Here is a 22,436-nt window from a genome sequence, read left to right as displayed (position 1 = left end):
CCTGTAGAGGGAAGAAAGTTTGCTATAGATTAATTAGAGCACCTGAAGCCAATTAAAGCATATGAAGTCAATTAGAACACCTGAAGCCAGTCACCTGATAAAAAACCCTGCTTCAATCAGACAGAGGAAGGAGTTGGAGCAGAGTGGATTGGTGTTGGAGCTGTAGTGGGGTGGACACCTGCTCCTGCCCTGAAGGGCTTGAAATCAGCCCTGAAAGGGGGCTGCAGGGGTAAAAGCAGCTACTGGGCTGATTGGGGAAGCAGCCGCAGCTGGGCCACACCCCAATCAGGGCCCAGCGGGCCCTATAAAGTCTGGGAGCCAGGAGCAAGGACTCAGTCTCTCTCTGCCTTCAGAGAGAGAAGGGCCTGGCTGCAGGGAGCAGAGACAGGGCACCTGAGTGGAGCAGGGCTGGGGACAGGCTGGGGAGCCCCAGCCTGGAAAGCCCCAGGCTGTGGCCTAGCAGAAGGCCAAGGGGTACTGGGGGTTGCAGAGGGCAGCCCAGGGGTAGGCCAAGGCAGCAGGTCCAAACCCCCCTTGCTAGTGATGAGTGGCTGATACTGCAGTCTGCCCCAGGGCGCGGGGCTAGACGATAACGGGCAGTAGCCGTATACTGAGGTGAGGTGGGAATAGCGGGTGGGGGGTCCCTGGGGAGGGGAGACACTAAGACTGAGGGGTTACTGCCAGGGGGCAGCACCCCAGGTAAAAGGACAGGGAGGGACACAGGGGGCCAGAGGACAGGCGGATCACCGGCCTGCAGAGGGCGCTCCGGAGCTAATTCCCAGAGTCACCAGGAGGAGGCGCCGCAGGGATGAGTTCACACTCCTACAGAGCAGTTTGGAGGTGTTGGAGCAGAGAATAGTTTGGAGAAGTGCTGTGGTGGGCTAAAACCACCAAGACCCTAGGTACAGGGGCACCTGGCTTGTGCAGAGGGAGGGCAGGAAGCCCCCACAAGCTGAAGGGCAGGAGAGGGAAGTAGCCCAGGGGAAGGAACCGCTAGTTCAAGTAGTTTACCGCTATCCCTAGGGCCCCTGGGCTGGGACCTGGAGTAGAGGGCGGGCCCAGGTTCCTCCTTCTCCACTCCCCTCCTCTAGGACACTAGTGGGGCAGTTAATACCCCAGTTCAGGGGCAAGAAATGGTGCCCTGAACCCCCCCAAGAAGAGAGAGTGCAAGACCCATCTTAGTAGTGCCAGCAATTTGCCACAAAATCCATGCTGGCTATTCCTTATCACCTTCCAAGTGTTTGCAGATGATTTCCTTAATTACTTGCTCCATTATCTTCCCTGGCACAGAAGTTAAACTAACTGGTCTGTAGTTTCCTGGGTTGTTTTTATTTCCCTTTTTATAGATGGGCACTACATTTGCCCTTTTCCAGTCTTCTGGAATCTCTCCCGTCTCCCATGATTTTCCAAAGATAATAGCTAGAGGCTCAGATACCTCCTCTATTAGCTCCTTGAGTATTCTAGGATGCATTTCATCAGGCCCTGGTGACTTGCAGGCATCTAACTTTTCTAAGTGATTTTTAACTTGTTCTTTTTTATTTTATCTTCTAAACCTACCCCCTTCCCATTAGCATTCACTATGTTAGTCATTCCTTCAGACTTCTCGGTGAAGACCGAAACAAAGAAGTAATTAAGTCAGTGCAATGCACAGCACAACGGGGGCAGGCCCCAGACTCCGGGTGGCACCGGGACAGTGTGTGTGTCCCTCTGGAGGGTATTTGCTCTGTGTCCCCTGCCCTGGGGAGGGGGAACAGGGGTTCAGATCCACCCCACTGCTCCCCTCCAGGGAGCAGAGCTGACTCCTAGCCTGGGAACCCCCCTGAACTTGCTGCTGCTGGGGCACCCGGAGCTCACAGTCCCACAGCGACACCCCACGGCCAGCGGGGGAATGGGCACGAGGGGGGGATCGCAGCACCCAGGGCATGGGGTTCATGCTGTGTCCCTCCTGCATCATCTAGCGGGGTTCCCCATCTCACCCCAGAGCAGGCCCTGTGTTCCCCCAATGCAACTCCTGGGGAACAGGGTGGGTTGGACCCAGGGGTCTGGGGGCTCTGGGAATCGGCCCAAAAGTCACCGTTCTGCAGGAGGAGGTGACACTGAGATGTGGTGATTTTGCCAATGGTGGGGTTAAAGGTTGGAGGTCGGGGCCAGTGACCCAGGGTCAAAGATCGTAGCCCTGGTAGGTGTTAGGGTCACACCTAGGGGTCACGGCTCCTGTGGGGTCAGAGGTCACCATGCAAGGGCGGGACCAGGAGCTCCCAGGCTCCCAGCCCCCTGCTCTAACCACTAGACCTCCCCCACCCCTCGCCCCTCAGAAGTCCTGACAGCCCTCACCTGGGGAGGGTATCACACTCATTGTGCCCAGTGGACAGTGACCCTGCATGGTGGGGAGGGGGTAGGTGTGGGTAGGGTGACCAGATGTCCCGATTTTATAGGGACAGTCCCGATTTTGGGGGCTTTTTCTTATATAGGAACCTATTACCCCCCACCCCCATCCCGATTTTTCACACTTGCTGTCTGGTCACCCTAGGTGTGGGTAGGGGGTAGGTGGGATCAGAGCTGCCCCCCAGCGAGTGCTGCATTGGGGGGGGTGCTGCAGAAGCTCCCCTGGGCGGTGTGTGTGTGGGGGGGTGGGGGTGCAGTGATTCCCGAGAGTCTCAAGCAAATCACAGACATTTCTTTTTTATTTCCGAGTAGACGGTGCTGCTCCCCGGGGTGGGGGGGGGGGGGAGGGGGCTGGGGCCCGGGCGGCGGCTTCTGGTCTCCTGCGGTGAAGCAAGTGTACAATTCTGAATGTCCTCGTCACCCTGGAAGACAGGAAAACCAGATCAAGGACTGCACCTGGGAGTGAACCCAGGAGTCCTGGCTCCCAGCCCCCCCCTGCTCTAACCCACCAGCCCCAACTCCCCTGCCGGGGCCAGAGACAGAACCCAGGAGTCCTGGCTCCCAGCCCCCCTGTGACGTTATTGACATAAGCTGGGACCGTATAGATCATTGTTGCAACCAAGGGCCTGCAGTGGCACCAAATCTTGTAGAAAGGGGGTCAAATAAGGTGTCTATGACAAGGTTCTGGTTGCTGGGTATGATGATGCTGTCTGGGTGCAGGGATCATTTTTGTATTTAAAGTTATAAGTATCGGCTCTGTCCTGTCTGTATTTCACACTTGGGCTCTGCTTCTGGGGGACACCCCAGTCGGTGTCAGCTCTGCCTAGCCTGCTCGATGGCCCATTAATGCCCATCAGCTCCACAACCGACCCACTGAGAGAAGCAGAGACACCTGGTGACTCAGCAAGGCAGGGCCAGGCCTAGGGACAGACTCGGAGGTTTTTCCAGGCCATGTGCTGGGCGGCTTCTCCTTGGGACAAAGACAGCAGAGCCCACAGGGCAAGAGACCGTAAAAGGCTGCGGCAGCTCCTCCATCTTGTCTTCAATCCTGCTTCTGACCCCTGGAGGGACTTTGCTATAAATGGAAACTCTAAACAAAAGACTGAAGGACCCATCCCAGCTGGGGATGTTTGTATTCCAGAGACTTGATTTGAACCTGCAGTTTGTTCTATCGCTGCTACAAGCCTGAACCAAGAACTTGGCCATTACTGGATGTCATTGATTCCATGTAACCAATTCTAGCTCTCATCCAGATCTTTTTCCTTTTATGAATAAACCTTTAGATTTTAGATTCTCAAGGATTGGCAACAGCGTGACTTGTGGGTAAGATCTGACTTGTATAGTGACCTGGGTCTGGGGCTTGGTCCTTTGGGATCGGGAGAACCTTTTTTCTTTTACTGGGGTATTGGTTTTCATAACCATTCGTCCCCATAACAAGTGGCACTGGTGCTGATACTGGGTCCCGCCAGAACCAGCATCGTTACACCCCCCCCCCCCCCCGCTTCCCTCCCCTCCCACCAGCAGGATAGAACCCAGGAGTCCTGTGGCCGGATACAAAGGCTCCTTACCAAGGTAGGTGTATTGTCACCGACGCCCTGGTCTGAAGGACAGAGACAGGAGACAGACGGGGTTAGAAACACGACAGTCCGGGGTGCAGGCCCCCCCCCGCCAAGCATTGACACCCCCCTCCCCGGGGACAGCAGGGCCCGTGCGGAGTTAGTGGCAGCAGGAAAAGCACCAGCTGGGTTAGTGGCTGCAGCCGGCGTGGCCCCCAAGGGCTCAGCAGGGATCCTCAGGGTGGAACCTGGGGGGTGCGGGGCAGGGGAAGGGTGAGCGGGGGGGATGGGGAGGGAATAAGTAGGGAACCCCTTGGCCACGTGACCCCAGCCTGTGTCTCCCCGGTGCTGCCCCAGGTTCCTAGCACCAGCTGTGCGGGTTGGGGAGGGAGGGGAGCAAGTGGGGGTTGAGGGATGGAAGGGGTTGGGGGGGTTTTGATAAGCAGGGAATCCCAGGCCCAAGTGACCCCTCGCCCCATCTCTGCGGTTGCCCCCAGAGTTCCCAGCACCGGGGGTGGGGGGGCACCCAGAGCCCGTGACACCCACAGCCCAGAGCAGCGACGGGGGATCCAGGACCCAGCCCGGGGGAAGAGAATCCCAGATGGGCTCCTGGAAACTGGGGCTGGCGCGGCCGCGATGTCACTTCCTGTCTGGCCGGGGAGTTTCCCATCATGCCCCTGGCCGTGGCCGTCCATCACTCTTTGGCATGGGGGAGCGGCAGCAGCACTAGCAACGGTGCAGCCATGTGGCTTGCAGGCCCCGCCCACACGGCTCACAGGCCCCGCCCACACGGCACATGGCATGCAGCTGCGAGGGGCGGGGCTGGCCTCCGATGGGTGGGCGCTACTTGGGCCCCCTGGGGAAACAGCAGACTCCGCGTGATGGCGGTGGGGGGGAGGAGGGAATTGGCCACCCCCCACACCAGGGACGGGGGGCAGCAACCAGCCGGCTTCCTCAAAACTGCAGACCTGTCCCCCCTCCCCTCGCCTCCCCACAGGCCTTCCATCCCCACACACACACCTACCGAACCCCACAGCCATCCATCCCCCCCACCTCTCTATCCATCCACCCCCCACATGCACCCATCTGTCCCACACCCACCCAAACCCATGTCCATCCCTCCCCACACACCCATTCATTCCCCCCACTCTATCCAGCCACCCAACCAACCCCATGTCCATTCATCCTCCCCTACACATACCCATCCCTCCCTCCCTCTCCCCCCACACTCCCCCTCTCTTTCTCTTGCTTCTTCCCCCCAGACTCCCACAATGGGGGCTGCTCCCCCCTAGGATGTGCCCCAGACTCAGCCCCTGGCTCTCCCTGTGGGGATGGGTAGCTCTGGGGTGGCTCAGGGCGCTGGGTGCCAGCCTGGGCAGGGATTGTTCCCTGGGAGACCTGACACTGTTTCCAAGAGGCGTGTGGGGCGAGATCCCATCCTGGGGGGCAGAGAGGTGGAAGGACCCTTCACCACAGAGCGAGCGACAAGCAGAGACCCTGAAGTGCAGAGACATGGGGCTGGGGGGCAGAGAGACCGACCCCCTCCAGCACCCAGGGGCAGCTCCCAACCCCCCTACTCACCAGGGCTCGGGGCAGCCCCCAGCGCTAGGGGCCCCCGGTCCCCTGAGCCGTTCCCCTCCAATTTTGCAGAGCAGGAAGTAGAGCAGGCCCCCGAGCAGCGCCGCCCCGGCCAGCGACCCGATGACGATCCCGACGATGGTTCCGGGTGGCAGGCCTGGGGGTGAAGTTGGCTCTGGAAGAGATTTCGGAGGAGAAAAGGGAGAAAGGGGGGGTGTATCAGGGAGTCCAGTGAAGACCTTCCCCCCCGGCCAAGCCCCACGCAGACGAGAGCTACAGTGTCAGCGAACTCCACCGGGCAGGGGCTGCGCACCCCACCTCGGGCAGCACCAGCTCCTCTGCGGGCAGAAGGGGTGGACGAGACAGGGGGCTGGGGGGGGGGGGCAGTGCTCTCGCCCCTCCAGCACCTGGCACGAGGAGTCCAGCCGCCCTTGCACCAGGTGAGCAAAGCCCGCAGGTAAGTGGGGAACATGGAGACCTGGGAGATGGGTCGGAAACGAGAGGGAGTGTGGGCTATATTGGCAGAGAGAAAGGAGGGTCAGGACAAAACTGGGAGGAAAGATCAAACCAGTATCTTAGATGCCTATATACAAATGCGAGAAGTATGGGTAATAAGCAGGAAGAACTGGAAGTGCTAATAAATAAATACAACTATGACATTGTTGGCATCACTGAAACTTGGTGGGATAATACACATGATTGGAATGTTGGTGTGGATGGGTTCAGCTTGCTCAGGAAGGATAGACAGGGGAAAAAGGGAGGAGGTGTTGCCTTATATATTAAAAATGTACACACTTGGACTGAGGTAAAGATGGACATAGGAGATGGAAGTGTTGAGAGTCTCTGGGTTAGGCTAAAAGGGGTAAAAAACAAGGGTGATGTCATGCTAGGAGTCTACTACAGGCCACCTAACCAGGTGGAAGAGGTGGATGAGGCTTTTTTTAAACAACTAACAAAATCATCCAAAGCCCAAGATTTGGTGGTGATGGGGGACTTCAACTATCCGGATATATGTTGGGAAAATAACACAGCGGGGCACAGACTATCCAACAAATTCTTGGACTGCATTGCAGACAACTTTTTATTTCAGAAGGTTGAAAAAGCTACTAGGGGGGAAGCTGTTCTAGACTTGATTTTAACAAATAGGGAGGAACTCGTTGAGAATTTGAAAGTAGAAGGCAGCTTGGGTGAAAGTGATCATGAAATCATAGAGTTTGCAATTCTAAGGAAGGGTAGAAGGGAGAACAGCAAAAGACAATGGATTTTAGGAAGGCGGATTTTGGTAAGCTCAGAGAGCTGATAGGTAAGGTCCCATGGGAATCAAGACTGAGGGGAAAAACAACTGAGGAGAGTTGGCAGTTTTTCAAAGGGACACTATTAAGGGCCCAAAAGCAAGCTATTCCGCTGGTTAGGAAAGATAGAAAAAGTGGCAAAAGACCACCTTGGCTTAACCACGAGATCTTGCATGATCTAAAAAATAAAAAGGAGTCATATAAAAAATGGAAACTAGGACAGATTATAAAGGATGAATATAGGCAAACAACACAGGAATGCAGGGGCAAGATTAGAAAGGCAAAGGCACAAAATGACCTCAAACTAGCTACAGGAATAAAGGGAAACAAGAAGACTTTTTATCAATACATTAGAAGCAAGAGGAAGACCAAAGACAGGGTAGGCCCACTGCTTAGTGAAGAGGGAGAAACAGTAACAGGAAACTTGGAAATGGCAGAGATGCTTAATGACTTCTTAGTTTCGGTCTTCACCGAGAAGTCTGAAGGAATGACTAACATAGTGAATGCTAATGGGAAGGGGGTAGGTTTAGCAGGTAAAATAAAAAAAGAACAAGTTAAAAATCACTTAGAAAAGTTAGATGCCTGCAAGTCACCAGGGCCTGATGAAATGCATCCTAGAATACTCAAGGAGCTAATACAGGAGGTATCTGAGCCTCTAGCTATTATCTTTGGTAAATCATGGGAGACGGGAGAGATTCCAGAAGACTGGAAAAGGGCAAATATAGTGCCCATCTATAAAAAGGGAAATAAAAACAACCCAGGAAACTACAGACCAGTTAGTTTAACTTCTGTGCCAGGGAAGATAATGGAGCAAGTAATTAAGGAAATCATCTGCAAACACTTGGAAGGTGGTAAGGTGATAGGGAACAGCCAGCATGGATTTGTAAAGAACAAATCATGTCAAACCAATCTGATAGCTTTCTTTGATAGGGTAACGAGTGTTGTGGATAAGGGAGAAGCTGTGGATGTGGTATACCTGGACTTTAGTAAGGCATTTGATACGGTCTCGCATGATATTCTTATCGATAAACTAGGCAAATACAATTTAGATGGGGCTACTATAAGGTGGGTGCATAACTGGCTGGATAACCGTACTCAGAGAGTTGTTATTAATGGTTCCCAATCCTGCTGGAAAGGCATAACGAGTGGGGTTCCGCAGGGGTCTGTTTTGGGACCGGCTCTGTTCAATATCTTCATTAACGACTTAGATATTGGCATAGAAAGTACGCTTATTAAGTTTGCGGATGATACCAAACTGGGAGGGATTGCAACTGCTTTGGAGGACAGGGTCATAATTCAAAATGATCTGGACAAATTGGAGAAATGGTCTGAGTTAAACAGGATGAAGTTTAACAAAGACAAATGCAAAGTGCTCCACTTAGGAAGAAAAAATCAGTTTCACACATACAGAATGGGAAGAGACTGTCTAGGAAGGAGTACGGCAGAAAGGGATCTAGGGGTTATAGTGGACCACAAGCTAAATATGAGTCAACAGTGTGATGCTGTTGCAAAAAAAGCAAACATGATTCTGGGATGTATTAACAGGTGTGTTGTGAGCAAGACACGAGAAGTCATTCTTCCGCTTTACTCTGCTCTGGTTAGGCCTCAGCTGGAGTATTGTGTCCAGTTCTGGGCACCGCATTTCAAGAAAGATGTGGAGAAATTGGAAAGGGTCCAGAGAAGAGCAACAAGAATGATTAAAGGTCTTGAGAACATGACCTATGAAGGAAGACTGAAAGAATTGGGTTTGTTTAGTTTGGAAAAGAGAAGACTGAGAGGGGACATGATAGCAGTTTTCAGGTATCTAAAAGGGTGTCATAAGGAGGAGGGAGAAAACTTGTTCACCTTAGCCTCTAAGGATAGAACAAGAAGCAATGGGCTTAAACTGCAGCAAGGGAGGTCTAGGTTGGACATTAGGAAAAAGTTCCTAACTGTCAGGGTGGTTAAACACTGGAATAAATTGCCTAGGGAGGTTGTGGAATCTCCATCTCTGGAGATATTTAAGAGTAGGTTAGATAAATGTCTATCAGGGATGGTCTAGACAGTATTTGGTCCTGCCATGCGGGCAGGGGACTGGACTCGATGACCTCTCGAGGTCCCTTCCTGTCCTAGAATCTATGAATCTATCTCAGGATCCGCACAGGGACACGCAAGAGCCTTCACCCCCCTGCCCCCCTCTGATGTCAGATGGGCCGACTGCGCAGAGACATCTTCCTTCTGCGGCCACTTCCCTGGGCAAGGAGCCGCTGGGAACGGGCCCCAGGGTGATTAGCCAGGGATGGGGCGGCCTGGCAGACACCCCCCAGAGCTCCCAGGGGTCCCCCGTCATCCATAGCAGCAGGGTCCCTCTGCCCCCAGTTACCGTGTGTGTGTGGGGGGGGGGGTGGAAAACACAAGCAGGCCCCACGGGCCCCTAGAAATTGAGGCACAAGGTGACCGCAGCTCCTGGCATCCCAACAGCGACGGGCACTGGCTCTATGGGAGACCGGGGGGCAACGGGCTCCTGCACCCCAGACCTCTGTCCCATAGCCCCCATCAATCTCCCGATCCCGCCCGCACTCCCACTGGGGACTGGGCAGCAGCGCTGGACTGGGGCAAGTGGGACCAGGATCAGGTCCAGTGAGCGTGCTCCTGCCCGCAAACAGGGCCGAGAATCACACGGTGAGAGCCGGGGGTGGGGTTTGCACTAGGGTGTGCGAAGATTTTTGCACTGATCGCACTGCAAGTTGGACACCAGTGGCAGGGGAGCAGGGTGTGCTAGAGACAGGGGACAGCAGCCCATAGACACCTGGGGATGCAGAGGGTGTGGGGGGTCCCAGTGTCTGGGGAGGGAACCACCAGCCGAATACAGAACCTTGATCTCAAGCCCCGGTGGCCCGATCCTGGCCCCAGGTGAGGACACATGGATGGGGCTGGGGTTGCGTCCCGGACAGGCCCAGCTCCCAACGGAGCCAGAGGGAGAAGGGGTGAATCTGCCCCCCAAATATCCCAGCGCTCAAGAGCGGGTGTCACAGCAGCACTTATCACAGACAGGGAGGGGGGCACTTCCTGGCACAGATGTGCGTCCGAACCCCCAGCACAGACACCCTTCCCCAATCCAGACTCTCACCCCCACAGCATGGGACACCCTCTCCCCACACCCAGCATGGACCCCGCTGCCATCCCTGGAGCAACCCCCCCTCCACTGCCCCCCAGCACCAGCCGTTTCCCTCCCCCCAGCGCCGGGGGCCACGTCCCAGAGCTCCATGAACAGGGGTTGGGATGGTGCTGCCTGTCCCCGTTCCCCACCCCCACCCCCTGCCTGCAGCCCGTCCTTCCCCGGGCAGAGCTGCCAGTGCCAGCTCCCCGGGGCAGCACGACCCAGCTCTGCCATGGAGACGCTTCTCCCCAGGCAGGTTAATGCTCACTCGGGCTGGCAAGGCAGAGATGCCGGGATGGGGGGAGACACTAGGGGGGCCCGGAGAGGCCGTGGTGGGCAGGAGGCAGTGGGGTGGGAGGGCACTGGGATACCAGGATGGGATGGGGGGGTGCCAGGGACACCATGGGGAGCTGGAGGGGCTGGGAGAGGCAGGGGACACTGCAGACACCAGGACAGGCTGGGGGCACCAGAGACCCTGGGGGCACCAGAGAGGCCGAGGGGACTGGGCCCCCGGAGCCTGACTCCTCCGTGCCCAGAGCAGGGTCGATGCAGGCGGCATGAGGGAGAGCTCCCCCCACAACACACAGCCCCCCTCACCAGTGTGTGCCCCAAACCCCAGGGGATCTCAGGGTCTCTGGCCCAGCCCTTGGCCCCTTTGCTGCGGCTGCCAGTGAGGGGCTGGATCCCACTCAGGGGCCAGGAACCGAGCTGGGACCCAGCAAATCCATGTCACCCCAGACCCTGAACGGGCACTGGTGGGAACGGCAGGCTCTGGTGGGTGCTGGGAAGCCCAGGGATCCCCCTATGCCCAGTCAGGCTCAATCCCACACTGCTGGCACTGCCAGGGAGAGCCAGAGCCAGGGGGGTAATGGCAGGATGGGGGGACCCAGGGCCCCACATTTCTGGGGGGCACCATCTCCCAGGAGAAGCAGGGGGCAGGGAGTCCCATGCTACCCCACGGTGTCTGTGTTTGGGGGCAGGTTCCCCCCATGTCCCAGCCAGGCTCATCCCTGGGGGAGACGCCCAGTGGGACGGAGGTTGTGGGGGTGGACACGGCCTGGGATCAGCGCAGGTCCTGGGGTTGGCACTTACCAGAGACGCGCAGAACCACCGTGATGGAGCGGACAGGGTTAGTGGCGGTAGGTATCAGCACCGTGTAGTTCCCGGTGTCATTGAGTGTTAACCCCGCGATGTTCAGGGCGCAGCCCGGCCCCAATGTCTCCCGCCCCGTGTGGGCCGAGCCGTTGGTCTGATTGGGGTTTGGATATTGGAAGTAACTGAGGATCAGGCTGTTTCCATCAGTCACGGTCGCTGATCGGAACCAGCTGCAGTACAGGAAGTTCTCTGGCGGTGGCTGCGGGGCCAGGCTGACATCCCCTCCCACCACGGGGCTCGGCGGGGTGATGACGATGGTCACTGGTGTCTGGGCTGGGGCCAGCTGGAGGCAGGAGCCCAGGACGGAGGCTGCGGGGAAAGGAGAGTCTCAGTTGGGCAGCGAGAGGAAAGGGAGCGGGGGGTCAGTCGGGACCTGGGGGGACGCGACCAGCGAGCACCCGGCCAGGGGGGACCAGCCGCGCGGCTACACCCAGCCAGAGAGCACGGGGCACGGGGCAGACTCTGGGCCGGTCTGGGCCGAGCTCCAGCTGTCGCTCCCCATGGAGACGGGGGGTATCACCAAAGCCGCTCAGAGAGTCAAACATGTGATCTCCCCCGGCTCTGACACCCCCAGGTCAGGGTGGGGTTAGAGTGCGGGGTAAGTGGGGGCTGGAGGCCCCCCCATCCCACTGGGACAGGAAAGAGAGGGGATGAGCGCAGCGTGGGGAGCCCCCTGGGACACAGCTACGGGCAGGGAAGTCTGGTGAGAAAACGCCCAGTGCCAGAGCCCGGAGGGTGTAAATCGGAGCTGCTCTATGGGACACAATATCCTCCCACTGACACCACTGTGGGGCTGGGCCTGGGGAGAGAGACAGATAGATAGATAGAGTGTATGGGGATAGATAGATAGATAGATAGATAGATAGATAGATAGATGGGGTGGATGGGGATAGATAGATAGATAGATAGATAGATAGATAGATAGATAGATAGAGGGGGGTGTATGGGGATAGATAGATAGATAGATAGATAGATAGATAGATAGATAGATAGATAGATAGATAGATAGATAGAGAGGGGGGGTGTATGGGGATAGATAGATAGATAGATAGATAGATAGATAGATAGATGGGGTGGATGCGGATAGATAGATAGATAGATAGATAGATAGATAGATAGATAGATAGATAGATAGATAGATAGATAGAGGGGGGTGTATGGGGATAGATAGATAGATAGATAGATAGATAGATAGATAGAGAGGGGGGGTGTATGGGGATAGATAGATAGATAGATAGATAGATAGATAGATAGATAGATAGATAGATAGATGGGGTGGATGCGGATAGATAGATAGATAGATAGATAGATAGATAGATAGATAGATAGATAGATAGATAGATAGAGAGGGGGGGTGTATGGGGATAGATAGATAGATAGATAGATAGATAGATAGATAGATAGATAGAGGGGGTGGATGGGGATAGATAGATAGATAGATAGATAGATAGATAGAGGGGGGTGTATGGGGATAGATAGATAGATAGATAGATAGATAGCTAGAGAGGGGGGGTGTATGGGGATAGATAGATAGATAGATAGATAGATAGATAGATAGATAGATAGATAGAGGGGGTGGATGGGGATAGATAGATAGATACAGGTGTGGGGATGGATACAGGCAGGAGGCAGGTACAGGCGGGTGGTCGCTGTCCCTGAGGCCGGGGTCCCACCACACAACAATTCACACTCGCCCCCCCCCCCCCCCCGGCCCCAGCTGTCCGGTAGATGGGGCGGGGGCTGGCTCCTGGGGGGCCGCAGGGGCCCGATCCTGGGACTAGCCCCCCTGAGGGGGGACCCCCCGCTCCCCAAACCTGCCCCCCCGTGCCTGGCCCCCACCTGCCAGCAGCAGCCCTGTCCAGGGGCCGCCCCATGCGGGGGGGTCCCTGCCCCCCGGCCGACGCCCCATGGCCCTGCCCTGCCCGGGGCGGCTGCCGGCCCTGGCCGTGGGGAGCTGAGGACGGGGGCCCGGCCGGACGCCTGGGTTCTCTGGGGGGCTGTGGCCGCTGCGGGGTCTCGGGCTGTGCGTGGGGCCGAGCGCTGGGTCAGTTTCCCGCTCTTTTCATTGCCCCTGGCCTGGTAAACAACGTCCAGTCAGAGCCGGTTTGCCCGACGGGGTTTCCCAGAAGGGGCTTCCCACCTTTTCTACGGGGTTTCCCGGGCCAGTGTCTAAAGGCTGCCCCGAACATGGCCTCCGGGCCGCCCATGCGAGTGCAGCCAGGGACGGGCACAGGGCACGGGTCTTCCCTGCAGGCGTCTGTCCGTCCTAGCGATAGACGGGCGAGGGGTCTGACTCCACCTGCTTCCTCACCGGCAGAGCAAAGGGAGCAGGAGAACATAAGAACGGCCGGACTGGGTCAGACCACGGGTCCATCCAGCCCAGTATCCTGTCTGCCGACAGTGGCCAATGCCAGGTGCCCCAGAGGGAGTGAACCTAACAGGTAATGATCAAGTGATCTCTCTCCTGCCATCCATCTCCACCCTCTGACAAACAGAGGCTAGGGACACCATTCCTCACCCATCCTGGCTGATAGCCATTCCAACCTCCATGAATTTATCCAGTTCTCTTTTAAACCCTGTTATAGTCCTAGCCTTCACAACCTCCTCAGGCAAGGAGTTCCACAAGTTGACTGTGCGCTGTGTGAAGAAGAACTTCCTTTTATTTGTTTTAAACCTGCTGCCCATTAATTTCATTTGGTGATCCCTAGTTCTTGTATTATGGGAACAAGTAAATAACTTTTCCTTATTCACTTTCTCCACACCACTCATGATTTTATAGACCTCTATCATATCCCCCCTTAGTCTCCTCTTTTCCAAGATGAAAAGTCCTAACCTCTTTAATCTCTCCTCATATTGGACCAGTTCCAAACCCCTAATCATTTTAGTTGCCCTTCTCTGAACCTTTTCTAATGCCAGTATATCTTTTTTGAGATGAAGAGACCACATCCGTACGCAGTATTCAAGATGTGGGCGTACCATGGATTTATATAAGGGCAATAAGATATTCTCCGTCTTATTCTCTGTCCCTTTTTTAATGATTCCTAACATCCTGTTTGCTTTTTTGACTGCCGCTGCACACTGCGTGGACGTCTTCAGAGAACTATCCACGATGACTCCAAGATCTCTTTCCTGATTCGTTGTAGCTACATTAGCCCTCATCATATTGTATGTATACTTGGGGTTATTTTTTCCAATGTGCATTACTTTACATTTATCCACATTAAATGTCATTTGCCATTTTCTTGCCCAATCACTTAGTTTTGTGAGATCTTTTTGAAGTTCTTCACAGTCTGCTTTGGTCTTAACTATCTTGAGCAGTTTAGTATCATCTGCAAACTTTGCCACCTCACTGTTTACCCCTTTCTCCAGATCATTTATGAATAAGTTGAATAGGATCGGTCCTAGGACTGACCCTTGGGGAACACCACTAGTTACCCCTCTCCATTCTGAGAATTTACCATTTATTCCTACCCTTTGTTCCCTGTCTTTTAACCAGTTCTCAATCCATGAAAGGACCTTCCCTCTTATCTCATGACAGCTTAATTTACGTAAGAGCCTTTGGTGAGGGACCTTGTCAAAGGCTTTCTGGAAATCTAAGTACACTATGTCCACTGGATCTCTTGTCCACATGTTTGTAGACCCCTTCAAAGAACTCTAATAGATTAGTAAGACACGATTTCCCTTTACAGAAACCACGCTGACTTTTGCCCAACAAGTTATGTTCTTCTATGTGTCTGACAATTTTATTCTTTACTATTAAAAAGCAACAGAGGGTCCTGTGGCACCTTTAAGACTAACAGAAGTATTGGGAGCATAAGCTTTCGTGGGTAAGAACCTCACTTGCATCTGAAGAAGTGAGGTTATTACCCACGAAAGCTTATGCTCCCAATACTTCTGTTAGTCTTAAAGGTGCCACAGGACCCTCTGTTGCTTTTTACAGATTCAGACTAACACGGCTACCCCTCTGATTCTTTACTATTGTTTCAACTAATTTGCCTGGTACTGACGTTAGACTTACCGGTCTGTAATTGCCGGGATCACCTCTAGAGCCCTTTTTAAATATTGGCGTTACATTAGCTATCTTCCAGTCGTTGGGTACAGAAGCCGATTTAAAGGACAGGTTACAAACCATAGTTAATAGTTCCGCAACTTCACATTTGAGTTCTTTCAGAAGATACAATACAACACTTACCTTTGTCATCTGTTCCCCTGAACGCATCGTCTGCTTTCGCCCATGAGCCCCAGGCACGTCAAGGGGCTCCGTGGATCTCCTCTCCAGAGGCTTTGCCATGGGCCCAAGGATCGAGGCCCCACGCGCCCGCCGTCGCTTTGATCTGGGAAGAAGGCTTTGATAGATCTGTTTGTAGGGCTGAGTTTGGGGGCAATCACTGTATTGCGCAATTTCGCTGTTTATTCCCCTTCTTATTTGTCCCGGTCTTTGCTCTAAACCCTTCGATACACTTGATTTGATTTTCCCTTGACTGGGGTCCTCATTATTTTGGGCGGGAGGGGTCCTCGCTGCAGGAGAAGGAATCCTACCAGACAGGGAGGTCGAACCTAGGGAGACAGAAAGCACAAGAGTCTCTTGTCTTAACACGCACACACTCCTCCTTTGTCTGTCAGTCCTTTCCCCCCTAACCGAGGATCGGTCCATCAATGGCCATTAGCCAGGCTGGGCAGGGATGGTGCCATAACCTCTCTTTGCCAGGAGCTGGGAATGGGCGACGGGGGATGATCACTGGATGGTTCCCTGTTCTGTTCATTCCCATCGGGGCACCTGGCACTGGCCACGTTTCAAAGACAGGACACTGGGCTAGATGGACCTTTGCTCTGACCCAGTCTGGCCGCTCTTATGTTCAGTGCCGGGGCTCGGGGATCCCTCAGGGGACCCCGCACGCTATGGCTGGTGCAGGCACTGGCACCAGTGCAAACACGCCCAGATGGGACCGGCAGAGTGTCACACTCAGCACAGGTGTGTCAGCACGGGAGGCCACACTCACAGAGACACTCGCCCAGTCTGGGTCTGTGTAGCACCCGTATCTCAGTCTGGGGGGCCGGGCAGGGCAGGACCTGGCGCAATGGGGCCCTGATCTCAGTCTGGGGGGCTGGGCAGGGCAGGACCTGGCACGATGGGGCCCTGATCTCAGTCTGGGGGGCTGGCCAGGGTAGGGCCTGGTGCGATGGGGCCCCGATCTCAGTCACGGGGGCTGAGCAGCGCCAGGCGTGACGGGGCCCTGATCTCGCTCGGGGTCTGGGCACCAATGGCGCGCTGGGCCCCGATCCGGCGGGGTCTCTAGGCGCTCTGTGACACACACATTCGTGCTGTACCTGGCAGCCCCCGTGCCCCAGCGACACCCAGAGGCTGCCCAGGCCCAGACTCGCCTGGGATGGTTCTGTGCTGAGTCACACACGGGCACGGTGCTGTTGGGGTGGGAGGGGCCCTGCACTGGGCGGGGGGGAGAATCTTCCACCCTCCCCCGGCTGGGGGCCCTGGGGTTTTGTTTCCAGGGAACCGGAGGGGTGGGGGGTTTCCTCCCATTTCAGTTCCCATGCACTGCCCCCCACCCCCAATGCGTGACATCTCTGAGCCCAAACCTCACCCGCTACAAATAGGATCCAGCCCCAAACCCCGGGTGCCCCTGCCACCCCACCCCCAGCCCTCTGGGTGTCCCCAGCTCTGCAGACCCCAGGCCCCCCAGGCACCACCTGGGCAGCCCAGCCCCCCTGGGTGCCCCCTTAGCCCCTGAGTGCACCCCTGGGTCACCCACTGCCCCTCATGCCCCCTGCAGTCGTCCCACCCCTCGCTGAAGGAGCCTGCGCCAGCTGGGGGCTGGCCCCAGACTCCGGGTGGCACCGGGACCATGTGTGTGTGTGTGTGTGTGTGTGTGTGTGTGTGTGTCCCTCTGGGGGGGTATTTGCTCTGTGTCCCCCGCCCTGGGGAGGGGGGAACAGGGGTTCAGATTCACCCCACCGCTCCCCTCCAGGGAGCACACCTGACCCCTAGCCTGGGAACCCCCCTGAACCTGCTGCTGCTGGGGCACCCGGAGCTCACAGTCCCACAGCGCCACCCAGCGGCCAGCGGGGCAATGGGCACGAGGGGGGGATGGCAGCACCCAGGGCATGGGGTTCATGCTGTGTCCCTCCTGCATCATCTAGCGGGGTTCCCCACTCACCCCAGAGCAGGCCCTGTGTTCCCCCAATGCAACTCCTGGGGAACAGGGTGTCCTGGGACTCCTGGGTTCTGTCCCCGGCTCTGGGAGGGGAGTGGGGTCTGGTGGGCTAGACCCAGGGGGGCTGGGAGCCAGGACTCCTGGGTTCTATCCCCGGCTCTGGGAGGGAAGTGGGGTCTGGTGGGTTAGACCCAGGTGGGTCTGGGGGCCAGGACTCCTGGGTTCTATTCCAGCTCTCGGTTTCATTTCCCGTAGCTGGGGGGGTGCCTGGGGTGCCAGGAAGGCTCTGGAATGGGGAAGCCCTGGGGCACTGCACACTCTGGGAATCGGCCCAAAAGTCACCGTTCTCCACTAATCCTTCCTGCTCGGTTCCCGTCAGAGTCGTCAGGGTGACAGGACAATGGGTCCCCCCCCCGCTGGGCCAAACCGCAGCCAATGGGCACCGGGATGGCAGCCGCTGGGGTATAAAGGCTGCGGCAGCCCCAAGACAGCGCTGCGGAAATGGACCGACTCCTGTGCCTGTTCCTGCTGCTGTCTGTAACAATCACAGCCTGCTCGCCCCGTGTGCCAGGTGAGAGGGGATGGGGGTACCTGTATAACCAGCCCCCACACCCCACCCCGAGCCAGCTGCACCTCAGCACCGGGCAAGGGGTCCCTGTATAAACGGCCCCTGTGCCCCACCCCAGAGGGGCCGCATCTCAGCACCGGGCGTTTAGCTTCCCTTCTCCTGTCTGACGCAGGTGGAGGACACGGAGCGGAGGGGGAGCTGAACCCAGTCAGACGGCGCGCGACCGGAGCAGGGCTCTGTGAGTGCTCAGGTCAGTGTCCCCTGCCATGGGGTGAAGTTGGGTGGGGGAGGAGCCACACACACACACATGTGATGTCTCCTGTCATTTCAGGCTGGTCGGGATCCCAGCGCCAGCTCGGAGACCTCGGGGATGGGGCCAGACACAATGGGCTGTGCCCCTGTGACGGCATCGTCCCCCATGGCCAAGGCAGGGGTGAGAGCCGCTCCCAGCGTCAGGGGTGGGGGAGCAAGGCCAGAGAATGGGATCTGCTAATGGGGCGGGGTCAGGGTTAGGGGCTAGTAATGACAGAGGCATCAGGGAACGAGGGAAGGGGATTTGAGTCTCATCACAGGGTGCAAGGAATGGGGTTTAGGACTGAGGTGGAGGGGGGCAAGGATTGGGGTCTGACACTGAGGGGAAGAGAGGATGGATTGGGGTCTGGTAACAGTGCAGAGAATGGAGTTGGGGATGAGGTAGGGGTTGAGATTGGGGTCTGACACTGAGGGGAAGAGAGGATGGATTGGGGTCTGGTAATGGGGGGCAGAGAATGGAGTGTAGGATGGGGTGGGGTGCAGGGACTGGGTCTGGTAACGGGGTGCAGAGAATGGGGTTGGGGATGAGGTAGCGTTTGAGATTGGGATCTGACACTGAGGGGAAGAGAGGATGGATTGGGGTCTGGTAATAGAGGGCAGAGAGGAGGTTAGAGATTGGGATGGGTGCAGGGATTGGGGTCTGGCATTGAGAGGGGGCCTGGGGTCTAGCTGGGGGAAGGGCAGGAGACACCCCTGCTAAGCCCCCCCCCATCTCTTCCGCAGGGCGTCACCCCCAGGGCCGGGGCAGACGGAGCCAGCACCACAGGAGCAGACGGCAGCGGTGCCGCAAGATCCCGAGCCGATGCCGGCAGCAGGGCCTGGCCAAGGGGCTGCTGCTGCCCCTCTAGCTGCCCGTCCCCGGGGCCCTGAGCGGAGCCGGGGGGGGGGGCGTCGCCTTTCGCCCCGTCAATAAAAACCCAGCTCGAGGGGACGCTCCCGTCTGGTGTCCGTGTGCGGCTCCTTCACCCCTGACCTCTGACCCCACGGCCGGGGTCAAAATCACCCCCTGACACCTCCCCCCGGGGCCCTGCACCAACCCCTCCCCCGCTCCTGGGGCAGCAGCACGGGGGGGGCGTCTTCTCTCCCCGCGGGGCGTTAACCCTGGAGCCTAGTGATGGCGGCTGGGGTCAACCAAGGGCACGAGGAGGGAGAGGCCTGGGGTGTCCCGACCAGCGGGGGCTGGGGGGAGAGAGGGGGAGGGGAGCCCCCCACTCCCAGCACAGGGTCTGGGTGGGGCGGCCCTAGGGGTGGGGCCAGAGGAGGTGACGGTTTTGTCATGGGGTTCAAGGTCAAAGGTCGTGGCCCTGGTCGGGGTTGGGGTCACACCCAGGCGTCACGGCTCCTGTGGGGTCAGAGGTCACCGCGCGAGGGCGGTGCCGCGCGGGGGGGGGAGGGTTCGAGGCGGTTACCCCGGTAACAGACGTGGCGCCACCGGCGTGGCGGCTGATTGGCCGCCGCGCGTCACGTGCCCGATCCGGGCCGGCGGCCGCCGGAAGCGGGAGCCGGTCTGACGGGGCGGAGCCGCCGGAGCCGGAGCCACAGGTGGGCGCGGGCCAGCGGCGGGTAAACTGAGGCACGGGGGGGCCGGGCCGGGAATGGACCCAGGCGTCCGGGCGGCGCGCGCGTCGGCTCGTGGTGTCCGGCCCGTGTTGGCGGCGCGGACCGACGGCTCTTCCCGGGGCTCGCTGCGTCCGCCGCGGGGTGAGGCTCCGCGGCCGCCGGGCCGGGTCTGTTCTGCCATCTTTCTGACTTGTGGCCCAAACCTTCGTTCCGTGTCCAAGGTCATTTCAAGGTATACCGGCTCGCCCTCAACGCTAACACCTTCTCCATCCAGTGTCAGTTGCAGGCTGTCGTTGAACCTCTTACGGTTTTGCTGGATTCAGCTGAAGTTTGTTCGTTTGCTCATCTGGTTACAGTTCCAAGTCCTCATTCAGTTCATTCTCCACTACCTCTATTTCCAAGCCTGACACACAGCGTGATCTCGCCTGCACAGAGGCATACGGGTGATGTCACGCGGCCGCCCAGTCCAGAGGAGTCCAGCAGGAAAAGAGGAGTTAACGCTGAGCCCGAAGGAGCTCCTGCGCTGAGGCCTTGCCTTCGAAAAAGTACCATTTAGTCTTCCTGTTATTGCCCTGTACTGCAGGAAATCTCCTATCCCGAGGTACGTTGTGCCACGGAGTCCCCTCTCGCTGAGTTTCACGGAGACTCTATCACACGCTGCGCTGAGATCCAAACAGACTCCTCTTGGTCATTGGGGTGGCTGGGATGGGAATCCGGCACTGAGAGGCGGGCAGAAGGCTCCCAGGGAGCCTGGAACTGAGTGCGAGGCCCGTCTGCCTTTGGGATGAGTTTCATCTTCCCTCCTGTTGGAAGCCTCCGCAGAAGCCGTGATTGGACCGTGTGCCCCGTTATCTGTCGAGGTGACTGGCTGAGGATACAGGCTGGTAGCAGCTTGGAGAAGACGGATCCAGCCCAGACTTAAGAACAGTAACTGCTGAGTTCCACTGATTTAGGGACCGTCCCTTTTCTCCATGATTTGTCGATGAACTCCAACAACCCGGCTTTAGCCTTCTTCCCAAAGTGCTTCACCATATAACCGTAGGGGAGGTCCAGCCCATGGGATTCTTGGTTTGAGCTTCTCTATTGCATCTTCTAGCTCGTGTATGAAAGAGATCTCACTAAAGCTGGGTACTCGGTGAAATGCGTGTGCACGTTTTAAAATTCTCTTTGCCTTTTCTTCTGGGTAGTCCATCTTGCATGATCTGCAGCGGCTCCATCCTCGTCTTTGGGAGCCTGCTAGTCTTGGTACGATATTCACAGACTGTGTCACCTTTTGCCTCTGTACCTCCATTTGTCTGGATGTCGGTGTTCTTGCTGTAGAGCGCTGAGAGTTATACCCGCCTTCGTAGAGCGCAGTAGGGAAAGTGCTGCAGTCTGTCCACACTGACAGCTGACAGCGCACTGGCGTGGCCACATTTGCGGCACTTGCAGTGGCATTAGGAGCGGTGCATTATGGGCAGCTATCCCAGCATGCAAGTGACCGCAACATGCTTTTCATATGGGGGGGTGGGGTGAAGTGTGACGGGGGGAGAGAGAGTGGGTTTTGGGGGGTTTGAGAGCATGTCAGCATACTGTCTTGTAAGTTCAGACAGCAGCAGACCCTCCCCCCCGTCTCTCTCTCTCTCTCACACACAGCATTCCACAGTAACGGCTTGCATGCCGGCTGTCAGTAACGGAGCTGGTGGCATCCCCATCCTGGGTCTCAGGTTATGACGTGCAGACCTCTGAGCCGCCTCCCCTGCCCTGTGGGCCTCAGCGAAAGTCACACACCCAATTCCCACCGCCTAGGCATTGGTGCAGTACACAGGGAAACTGAGGCACACACAGTATTAGGATAGGACAGTAAGACTCACATACAACATAACAAGGGGGAAAACCCCACTTCATCACATCTCTAGCACAGCTCCAGCTGCATCAGTTCTGTTCCCGCAAACTGCGCGTCCGGCGTTGACACCTCCCCAGGTGACTGTCTGGCTGCAGGTCCCCAATGATTCGTTTTACCAGTTGGGCTGTCGTCAGGGTGACACGTTCACCTCCCGGACTCCCGCATCTCTTGGACAGAGCGTCTCCCGAATAACAAACCTCAGGCCTCCCCCAGCTCGTCCCGGGCAGTCGTCTCTCAAGCAGCTAGACCCACCAGAGCTACGGTGTGTTTCTTGAAGAGCAGCAACGTGGGTGTTTCTCCCCCGGCAGAACTTTCCTGGATACGGTTCCGGGGGCCGGCTGAATTCCAAGGCACAATGGTAAAGGTGGCAGGAGAGTGTTTATTGACATCTCCCCGGAGGCCACAAGAGGTGACGGGTCAGTTTCTCTGTACGCGGTATCCCCATGTTTCCAAACTCTCTTCTGCAGCTTCTGGGGGGTAGATCGGGGTGTTCTCTCCATTGCCTGCCGCGCGGCATGGGGCATTCCACACATGTGTCTACGCTGGCATGGGCCAGTCCAAGCAACCCAGGTCCTTCGTCATCAGCCAGCAGGAAACGAGGTGTCGTCTTTGCGGCTTCTTGCAACATTGTCTCTCTGCACACGTCGTCTTGTGCCATCCCCGCTGGTGTAAGACACGTTGGGCAACAGCGTTTGTGTAAGACTCTTACTGCTGGTGGCTTCTCTTCAGTCAGCGAGTGACTTCCACAGGCCACTCTGCGCTGGGCTCCTCTGGCCAGCCGGGCCCACCCCCGTGTGCCATCCGTCCGTCAGCGCGCTCCGCCATTGGTTAGTCCC

At 57.0% G+C, this 22,436-nt stretch overlaps 1 protein-coding gene across 1 annotated transcript; it reads right to left on the bottom strand.

Annotated features, from left to right (window-relative positions):
- Nucleotides 1-4,784: 4,784 nt before the first annotated feature.
- Nucleotides 4,785-13,014, bottom strand: LOC135892270 (carcinoembryonic antigen-related cell adhesion molecule 3-like). Its single transcript, XM_065419970.1, has 4 exons — nucleotides 12,945-13,014; nucleotides 11,043-11,414; nucleotides 5,523-5,694; nucleotides 4,785-4,797 (listed from the first exon to the last, which is right to left on the bottom strand). Exons 1-4 carry the CDS (start codon nucleotides 13,012-13,014, stop codon nucleotides 4,785-4,787), a joined length of 627 nt encoding a protein of 208 aa, XP_065276042.1.
- Nucleotides 13,015-22,436: the final 9,422 nt, after the last annotated feature.

This window comes from Emys orbicularis, chromosome 20 (assembly GCF_028017835.1).
Source record: "Emys orbicularis isolate rEmyOrb1 chromosome 20, rEmyOrb1.hap1, whole genome shotgun sequence".
NCBI lineage: Eukaryota > Metazoa > Chordata > Testudines > Emydidae > Emys > Emys orbicularis.
The sequence above is the reverse complement of the archived record's forward strand: the minus strand, read 5'-3'. Positions and strand labels throughout refer to the sequence as shown.

Excerpts from the sequence above, each read along its gene's own strand:
- LOC135892270 (XM_065419970.1), bottom strand. The coding sequence starts at position 13,014 with ATGGGGCGTCGGCCGGGGGGCAGGGACCCCCCCGCATGGGGCGGCCCC. Across the intron at positions 11,415-12,944 it reads GACAGGGCTGCTGCTGGCAG|CCTCCGTCCTGGGCTCCTGC; the intron begins GTGGGGGCCAGG and ends CTTTCCCCGCAG. Across the intron at positions 5,695-11,042 it reads GGTGGTTCTGCGCGTCTCTG|AGCCAACTTCACCCCCAGGC; the intron begins GTAAGTGCCAAC and ends AATCTCTTCCAG.